Source organism: Tachyglossus aculeatus, chromosome 6 (assembly GCF_015852505.1).
Source record: "Tachyglossus aculeatus isolate mTacAcu1 chromosome 6, mTacAcu1.pri, whole genome shotgun sequence".
In the NCBI taxonomy this organism is placed as follows: domain Eukaryota; kingdom Metazoa; phylum Chordata; class Mammalia; order Monotremata; family Tachyglossidae; genus Tachyglossus; species Tachyglossus aculeatus.
Window position 1 is genome coordinate 34,911,441 of NC_052071.1, and position 9,653 is coordinate 34,921,093.

The 9,653-nt window shown below is 58.2% G+C and overlaps 1 protein-coding gene across 2 annotated transcripts; it reads right to left on the bottom strand.

Moving 5' to 3' along the window:
• Window positions 1-289: 289 nt before the first annotated feature.
• On the bottom strand, window positions 290-8,167 carry LOC119929799 (caM kinase-like vesicle-associated protein). 2 transcript variants are annotated; one of them, XM_038748085.1, is made up of 12 exons: window positions 8,044-8,167; window positions 7,151-7,251; window positions 6,562-6,742; window positions 6,055-6,186; window positions 5,871-5,945; window positions 5,482-5,620; window positions 5,273-5,393; window positions 4,780-4,855; window positions 3,784-3,926; window positions 3,610-3,688; window positions 3,380-3,467; window positions 1,063-1,242 (listed from the first exon to the last, which is right to left on the bottom strand). In XM_038748085.1, exons 3-12 carry the CDS (start codon window positions 6,654-6,656, stop codon window positions 1,063-1,065), a joined length of 1,128 nt encoding a protein of 375 aa, XP_038604013.1. In that variant the 5' UTR covers window positions 6,657-6,742; window positions 7,151-7,251; window positions 8,044-8,167. The 2 variants fall into 2 exon arrangements, with proteins under 2 accessions (XP_038604012.1, XP_038604013.1); XM_038748084.1 differs by lacking the exons at window positions 7,151-7,251; window positions 8,044-8,167 and having other exon boundaries at window positions 290-1,242; window positions 6,589-6,777.
• Between the last annotated feature and the right edge of the window lie 1,486 nt (window positions 8,168-9,653).

Here is a 9,653-nt window from a genome sequence, read left to right on the forward strand (position 1 = left end):
AGGAGGGAGGAGCCGGGACAGGTGCTGGGGGTGGCATGCTGCAGGTGTTGGCATGCGTAGCCCGCTGGGGTGGTGGGCACGGGGTCAGGGGAGCTGGGGACGGCGGGGCGGCCCCACTTGGCCCCACATCCGAAGGCAGGCCCGGCGACGGTGGGGAGGGGTAGAGACAAGTTAATCGGGTCAGACACAGTTCCCGTCCCGCACGGGGTTCACAGTCTAAGTAGGAGGGGGAACATATATAGGTTGCCAACTTGTATTTCCCAAGCGCTTAGTACAGTGCTTTGCACACAGTAAGCGCTCAATAAATACGATTGATTGATTGATTGAGGGGGGCAAACCGGCTCCATTCCACTGAGGCCTTCTGGGTGGCTTCTAAGGGAACTGAAGGGGAGGGATGTGAACCACTCAATCGATAACCAGAACCTCCTCCTCCTCCTCTTTCCCTTCCTTTCCTCTTCGTCAGCCACCCTTCCCCTCCCTCTTCCCGGCCTGGGGTCCTGGGGATAGAAGCTTTTCCGCCCAGTTCACGGACCTGACCGTGATCCTTCACCTCCCGGATCAATCAATCAATCGCATTTATTGAGCGCTTACCGTGTGCAGAGCACTGTATTAAGCGGATCTGCCAGGAGGCACAGGGGAGTAAAGTGTGGGGATTTCGGGGGGGAGGGCATGTAGAAGAACTAGCCCCACCAGGGAGGGTCCGAGGGAACGGACCCTCTTTCAATCAATCGTATTTATTGAGTGCTTACTGTGTGCAGAGCACTGTACGAAGCGCTTGGGAAGTACAAGTTGGCAACATATAGAGACGGTCCCTATCCAACAGTGGGCTCAGTTACCGGGGGCTGAGACAAATTGTCGATTCTCAACCAGGGTCAGAGTGGGGAATCCGAGGGTGAGGAGAGAACCGCCCTGGGGTTTGTCTTGTTTTTTGTTTCCGCGGGGTGGGATATCCGTTTGTCCTTCATCTTGGCTCGGGGGTTCCAGTCCCCCTCGGGAAACCGTGGCAGGGGGAAGGGGTTGGGCTCTCGAGAAGGGGGATCGGGAGAAAGACAGCAAACAGCATCAGTCCTCGGAGGCCTCCTGCCCACTCTCCCGGTCCCCCGGCTCAACCCGGTCCCCCCCCTCAGCCTCCACCGTGACCTGGTGGGCGACGCTCATGGCGCTGCGAGGGGTCACGGGAAGCCGGCTCCCCGGCTCGGGGACGCGGAGTCGCTGCATGAAGGTCGTCACACGGATCGCTTTCTGGAATTGAGGGGGGGGAAGCAGGTGAGGAAGGGAGCCGGCTGGGGAAAACAAAGCTCAGGAAGGGAACTCCAAGGACACTGGAGCCCCAAGAAATGGGTCAAAACCAATGCTGGGAACTGGGGGCGCAGCTGGAGAGAGCAACGGAGCCTAGTGAAGGGAGCAAGGGTGTGGGAGCCCGTGGACCTGGATTCTCATCCTATCCCGTCTGGACTACTGCATCAGCCTTCTCTCTGATCTCCCATCCTCGTGTCTCTCTCCACTTCAATCCATACTTCATGCTGCTGCCCGAATTATCTTTGTCCAGAAACGCTATGGGCATATCACTCCCCTCCTCAAAAATCTCCAGTGGCTACCAATCAATCTGCGCATCGGGCAGAAACTCCTCCCCCTGGGCTTCAAGGCAGTCCATCCCCTCGCCCCCCTCCTCCCTCACCTCCCTTCTCTCCTTGTCCAGCCCAGCCCGCACCCTCCGCTCCTCCGCCACTGATCTCCTCACCGTACCTCGCTCTCGCCTGTCCCGCCATCGACCCCCGGCCCACGTCATCCCCCGGGCCTGGAATGCCCTGCTCCCTCTGCCCATCCGCCAAGCTAGCTCTCTTCCTCCCTTCAAGGCCCTGCTGAGAGCTCACCTCCTCCAGGAGGCCTTCCCAGACTGAGCCCCTTCCTTCCTCTCCCCCTCGTCCCCCTCTCCATCCCCCCATCTTACCTCCTTCCCTTCCCCACAGCACCTGTATATATGTATATATGTTTGTACATATATATATATATATTTTTAAACTCTATTTATTTAATTTGTTTGTACATATCTATTCTATTTATTTTATTTTGTTAGTATGTTTGGTTTTGTTCTCTGTCTCCCCCTTTTAGACTGTGAGCCCACTGTTGGGTAGGGACTGTCTCTATATGTTGCCAATTTGTACTTCCCAAGCGCTTAGTACAGTGCTCTGCACATAGTAAGCGTTCAATAAATACGATTGATGATGATGATGATGATGATGATTCTAACCCTGGCTCCGCCACTTGCCTGCTGTGTGACTTCGGGCCAGTCCTTTAACTTCTCTGAGCCTCAGTTTCCTCAGCTGTAAAATGGGGATTCAATACCCGTTCCCCCTCCTACTTAGGCTGTGAACCCCGTGCGGAACGGGGACTGCGTCTGACCCGATTAACTTGTCTCTACCCCAGCACTCAGAACGGTGTTTGACCCCCTGGTAACAGATATCACCATGGTGTATCCCATTGAGAAGCAGCATGACTCAGTGGAAAGAGCATGGGCTTGAGTGTCAGAGGTCATGGGTTCAAATCCCATCTCGGCCAACTGTCAGCTGTGTGACCTCGGGCAAGTCACTTCTCTGGGCCTCAGTTACCTCATCTGTAAAACGGGGGTGAAGACGGTGAGCCCCCCGTGGGACAACCTGATCACCTTGTATCCTCCCCAGCGCTTAGAACAGTGCTGTGCACATAGCAAGTGCTTCACAAATGCCATCATTATTATCATAAAGGAGAAAACTCTGTGCCTCAGTTACCTCATCTGTAAAATGGGGGTGAAGACGGTGAGCCCCCCGTGGGACAACCTGATCACCTTGTATCCTCCCCAGTGCTTAGAACAGTGCTTTGCACATAGTAAGTGCTTCACAAATGCCATCATTATTATCATAAGGGAGAAAACTCTGTGCCTCAGTTACCTCATCTGTAAAATGGGGGTGAAGACGGTGAGCCCCCCGTGGGACAACCTGATCACCTTGTATCCTCCCCAGCGCTTAGACAGTGCTTTGCACATAGTAAGTGCTTCACAAATGCCATCATTATTATCATAAGGGAGAAAACTCTGTGCCTCAGTTACCTCATCTGTAAAATGGGGGTGAAGACGGTGAGCCCCCCGTGGGACAACCTGATCACCTTGTATCCTCCCCAGCGCTTAGAACAGTGCTGTGCACATAGTAAGTGCTTCACAAATGCCATCATTATCATCATAAAGGAGAAAAAGGGCCCATTTCCAGTCCTCAGTGCCTAGAAATAGGGCAGTTGGTGGTGGGGGTAGGGGGGGAGGCGAGTGAGAGCTTCCTCTTTCTCCTCCACAGGTCTTGCCACCCCCGAAGGAGGGTATGGAAGATGCCACCTCCTCCACAGGCCCTACCTGCCATTTGGCTTTGGCGAAATTCTTCTGGATCTGGGCGCACACACCTTCCCGCAGGTTCTTCTCAGCTGCCATGTTCCCCGAGATCCTGGGGGAAGGGTTAGGGGGGGCGTCTGTCAGGACCCGCCCGGCTCTGGCGACCCTCTCGTCCCGGCCCTCCCGTCCACCTGGTCATCCCTGCGGGCGCTCCCCCACCCCAATCCCCTCCAGGCCCCTCCGGCCTTCCCCACCAGACATGGCCGAGCGCTTCCTGGGCCGTGATGCGTTGGTCCTGATCGATCTCCATGAGCCTCATCACCAGCTTCTTAGCTGCGGTGGGAAAGGGAGTGATCAAAGGGGCGGGGCAGAGTTAGGGGATTGGGAGGGGGCAGTTGGGGTCAGGATCGTGGACGGGTAAGGGGTACCTGCAGGGGAGATGTCTCCCCAGTACAGGGGGTCAAAGCTGTAGTCTCCTGCCAGGATCTTGCGGAAGACGGCGCGGTTGCTGCTGCTGCCGCCGCCCCCCTCCTCCTCCTGCTCGTCGTAGAAAGGGGGATTCCCAGACAGCCTAAGGGGCAGAGGGCAGTCCCAGGGGTCAGGGGTCCCCCAGGAGAGCCCACCCGTGGATCAGCAGGTCGCAGTGGTCTGAGAGCCGGGAGGTCTCCAGCGGGGGAGTCGGCGGGGGGCGGAGGGGGGGACCTGGGATCAATCGGCAGCCTGGGTCCCGGAGACAAGGGGAGGAGGCCTTGGCCGGTGGAAGGGGAGGAGAATCCAGGGAGGCAGGGGTCAGGCTCCAGGGGGAAATCGAAATCCCCTCCTACCTCACCTCCCTTCTCTCCTTCTCCAGCCCAGCCCGCACCCTCCGCTCCTCTGCCGCCACTCACCTCCTCACCGGGCCTCCTTCTCGCCTGTCCTGCCGTCGACCCCCGGCCCACGTCCTCCCCCTGGCCCGGAATGCCCTCCCTCCGCACATCCGCCAAGCTCGCTCTCTTCCTCCCTTCAAAGCCCTACTGAGAGCTCACCTCCTCCAGAAGGCCTTCCCAAACTGAGCCCCATCCTTCCTCTCCCGATCCCCCCCGCCCTACCTCCTTCCCCTCCCCACAGCACCTGTATACATGCTGGTACAGATTTACTACTCTATTTTACTTGTACATATTTACTATTCTATTTATTTTGTTAACGATGTGCCTCTAGCTTTAATTCTGTTTGCTCTGACGACTTGACACCTGTCCACATGTTTCGTTTCGTTGTCTGTCTCCCCCTTCTAGACTGTGAGCCCGTCGTCGGGTAGGGACCGTCTCCATATGTCGCCGACTTGCACTTCCCAAGCGCTTAGTACAGTGCTCTGCACACGGTAAGCGCTCGAGAAATACGACTGAATGAATGAATGAGGCAGGCTCGGGGAGACGCACGTTACTCACAGGATGAACATGATGACCCCAACGGCCCAGCAGTCGATGGGGCGGCCGTATCGTTGCCGCGCGACAACTTCGGGGGCTGAGGGGAGAGACCCACCGCGCTGACATACGTAGCCACGCTTTATTGATTTATATTCACGTCTGTCACCCCCTCGACCCTGTAAGCTCCTTGTGGGCAGGGAATATGTCTACCGACTCAGGCTGTACGGTTAGGGTAGTGCCCCGCACACAGTAAGCGCTCAATAAATACCATCGATTGAGCCAGGGATCTGGATTTGGGAGTGAGCGGAAGCCCTCACATACCTGACTGTGAGCCCACTGTTGGGTAGGGACTGTCTCTATACGTTGCCAATTTGTACTTCCCAAGCGCTCAGTACAGTGCTCTGCACACATTAAGCGCTCAATAAATACGATTGATGATAAATACGATTGACGATGACCTGCGGGAATGAGCTCCGGACCCGAGCCCCATCCCCGCCCCGGCGGACGCACTCACCCAGGTACTCGGGGGTGCCGCAGGGCTCCGTGAGGGCTCCGCTCTCGAAGCGGGACAGGTAGAAGTCTCTGAGCATCACCTTGGAGTGGCTGTTCTGGGAGTAATACATCAAGTTCTCCAGCTGGAAGAGTGGAGGGGGAGGCCGGAGATGAATTCAGGGGGGCCGGGGCGGGGGGGACCCGCCCTGTCCCTCCCGCCCCGCCGGTCACCTTGATGTTGCGGTGCACGATGCGCAGACCGTGCAGGTAAGCGAGGGCTTCCAGCACCTGCCGCACCACGCCGGCTGCATCGCGCTCCGTGTAGGAGCCCTGCTCCAGGATCCAATCAAACACGTCTCCCCCCGTGGCCCTGGAAACACGGGGCGGAGACATCCCTCGCTCCAGTCATCCTTTTAAGGGGCCAACCGCTAGCGACCCCCAGAATGACCCCGGGCCTAGACAGGTTCGGCTTCCTCCTCGGGTGAGCTCCCGCCCGGGCCAGCCGAGGAGGTGGCCACTTGGGTCACGGGAGATTCAGACGGACGACGGATGGATCTGCGGAAGCTCGGAGCGGGCAGGGGGTCTGGGAAGGGAGCGGGGCGGGGATGCAGGGGGCTCACAGTTCCTGGATGATATAAAACTCCTTGCGCGTCTCAAAGGTGTCGATGAGTTGCAAGATGTTGGGGTGATTCACCCTGAGGAGGAGACTCGGGGTCAAGACCACCGTCGGAAGGCCTGAACCCGCCCCCTCCGCCCGAGACCCCTCATCTCCAGTTCCCCCGGCTCCTTAGCGGCCCGGCTCACATCTTGAGGATGAGGATCTCGTTGCGGGCTGCCCGGCGCACCTGCCGCCCATCTCTCTTCAAAAATTTCTTGCAGACATAGAGGCGTTCCGTCCGGCGCTCCCGGGCCACGCACAATTCGCAGAACTCCTTCCTGGGAGGGGAGGGAGGGAGGCAGGCGGGCGGGCAGGTCTGCCCCGAGTCCCGCCACAGCTCCGTCCGGCCCTCCCTAGCCGGCCCGGTCGGTGCTCCCCGCGGCCCCGACCCCACAGTCCCTCCCCGCCAAGACCTACTTCCCTGCAGCCTCCCCCGATCCCGTGACCTTTCTGAGCGCCCTCCCTCCCTCCCTCTCTCCTTCCCTCCATCCCTCCCGCTGCGGCCTCCTGGTCCCAGCAGCGATTCCCGCAGCCCGGCCCGGGTGGCCCCGGCCTCATCCCCTCCCTGCGGCCTGGGCCCGCGGCCTGGACTCCCCCAACGCTCCCATCCCACCCCCCTCGAGCCGCCGCGGCGACCCCACCCTGACACTCACGCCCGCAGCAGTGCCCCCATCTCATACTTGTCGGCGATGTCGCTCTCGCTGTTGTAGTTTTTGTCGTGGCGGAGGCCCAGGCAGCCAAACGGCATCGCGGGCAGCCCCGGGTCAGGCCAGGTCAGGGGGCTGGGACCGAGGGCCGGGGGCCCCTCCCGGGGGAAGCGGAGGGACTGGGGGGTTAGGAATCCACATGGAAAGGAATCCGGTTAGCGAACTCCCGTCCCCTTGTCCCCTCCCCTGGCCAGAAAGGAGGGGGGGGACACGACAGGAAATCATCACTAACCCCTCAGAAGCAGCCCGATACCTGTAATGGAGCCGTCACCATGGCAACTGGGCTACAGGCACTCATTTGGACCGGGAGGAAGGATAAACTAATGTGCAGAGAGGGCCCAGGGGAGTGATAGCATGTGTGTCTGTTTGTGGGAGTCTCAGACGTCCCTACGCATGCGCATGAGGAACCCAGAGAGAGATTCAGAGACGGACGGAGAGACGTGGAGGAAAGGAGAGGCAGCGAGAGAGAGAGAGAGAGACCAGGCGAGGCAGTGACAGAAGCAGGGCCGTACGCAATCCCGATCCCGGCTGTTACCCTCTCCGGTCGGAAGGAGGTACGGGACTCGGTCGGGTGTGAGGTCAGAGGTCACCGTCAGGGATGCGCCGGTTGGAGAGACTGGCGTCCCAGGGGAGACCCTACAGCCCAGAAGAGGAGGGGAAGGAGGGAGGAATGAGGGGCATTTTGGGCTGTGGAACGTACCCGACGATAAGGAAGCTCAGGAGGAGCTGAGGCCAGGCCCTCTATGTCCCCGGACATCTCCCTCCGGAGTCTGAGCAGTTCTCCGTGTGTGGGCGGATCGGAGGCGGGAGAGGCTCCCCCCAACCGGGTAGGTGAAATGCAACCCACGGGAGAAGGGGGAGGCCGTGGAGGGAGGGGGCGAGCGGGCAAACCATCCACATTTTCAGCTGGGGAGGAGCCGACCGGCAATGTCACACGCGTCACTCGGACCGACCCGGCGAGACGCGGGCGTACGGCTCCACCTGCCTCAACCTTCACACCTAGATCACGGCCCCGCGGACGCAGGTGAGGGAGCGGGAGGCGATCGCCCGCTCTGCCACCCCCTCGGCCCGGCCCTGACCGAGGCGGGGCGACTCATTTGGCGGCCCTGACCGCCAAGCGCGGAGATGCGGGGAGACTCATTTCGGGGGGCGGGGTTGGGGGGGAGATTGTGCCCTCTGGTCTCCCCTCCTTCCCCTCCCAGAGATCTCTACCGAGCCCAGGGAGGGGACGGGGACCTCCCTTTAATGGATCGCCCTGAGATCCTGGGGAGGGAGAGTGTGAGTCCCTGGGACCCAAAGGGGTCCGGGGAGATGGATGGCCCGAACCTGGGGACTGCTGGGCTTAGACGACCGCCGGCCTCGCCCCGGGGGGCTCTAAGGACCCCGGAGAGCCTGCCCCTCCCGCCCCCCATCCCCGGGCCTCCTCACCTCGGGGAGTTGATGAGCGAGGCCGGTCCGGGGCCCTTTGGGAGCCGTTGGGAGATGCCCTTCGGAGCCGTTCGGAGATGCCCGTCGGAGCCTCCCGTCGGAGTCCGGTCCAAGCCCGGTCGGAGCGGGAGCCGAAGGCGCAGTGCGGCCGCGGGGCCACCAGGGGGCGCCTCCCGCCCGCACGACGTGGGAGGGGCGGCCCGGGACCACTCATTCAATCAATCTATCAATCAATCAATCAATCGCATTGATTGAGCGCTTACTGTGTGCTGAGCACTGGACTATATGTTGCCAATTTGTACTTCCCAAGCGCTTAGTCCAGTGCTCTGCACATAGTAAGCGCTCAATAAATACGATTGATTGATTGATTGATTGACTAAGCGCTTGGGAAGCCCAAGTTGGCAACATCTAGGGACAGTCCCTACCCAACAGCGGGCTCACAGTCTAAAAGGGGGAGACAGAGAACAAAACCAAACATACTAACAAAATAAAATAAATAGAATAGATATGTACAAGTAAAATAAGTAGAGTAATAAATATGTACAAACACATATACATATACACATATACACATACACCTCCTTCCCTTCCCCACAGCACCTGTATATATGTACATATGTTTGTACAGATTTATTACTCTATTTATTTATTTATTTTACTTGTACATATCTATTCTATTTATTTTATTTTGTTAGTATGTTTGGTTTTGTTCTCTGTCTCCCCCTTTTAGACTGTGAGCCCACTGTTGGGTAGGGGGTGTCTCTATATGTCGCCAATTTGTTCTACCCAAGCGCTTAGTACAGTGCTCTGCACATAGTAAGCGCTCAATAAATACGATTGATGATGATATACATAGATACAGGTGCTGTGGGGAAGGGAAGGAGGTAAGATGGGGGGGATGGAGAGGGGGACGAGGGGGAGAGGAAGGAAGGGGCTCAGTCTGGGAAGGCCTCCTGGAGGAGGCGAGCGCTCAGTAGGGCCTTGATCACTGTACTAAGCTCTTGGGAAGTACAAGTTGGCAACATATAGAGACGGTCCCTACCCAACAGTGGGCTCACAGCCCTATTTATTTCTTTAAATGGCATTTATTAAGCGCTTACTACGTGCAAAGCACCGTTCTAATTGCTGGGGAGGTGACAAGGCGACAAGGCGACAAGGTGGAGAAGCAGCATGGCTCAGTGGAAAGAGCCCGGGCTTTGGAGTCAGAGGCCATGGGTTCCAATCCCAGCTCCACCACTTGTCAGCTGGGGGACTTTGGGCAAATCACTTCACTTCTCTGGGCCTCACCTGGAAAATGGGGATTAAGATTGTGAGCCCCCCCCCGTGGGACAACCTGATCACCTTGTAACCTCCCCAGTGTTTAGAACAGTGCTTTGCACATAGTAAGCACTTAATAAATGCCATAAGGGCCCCCTGTCTTCATCCCCATTTTACAGTTGAGGTAACTGAGGCCCACAGAATAATAATAACAATGATGGCATATATTAAGCGCTCACTATGGGCAAAGCACTGTTCTAAGCGCCGGGGAGGTTACAAGGTGATCAGGTTGTCCCACAGGGGGCTCCCTGTCTTCATCCCCATTTTACAGTTGAGGTAACTGAGGCCCAGAG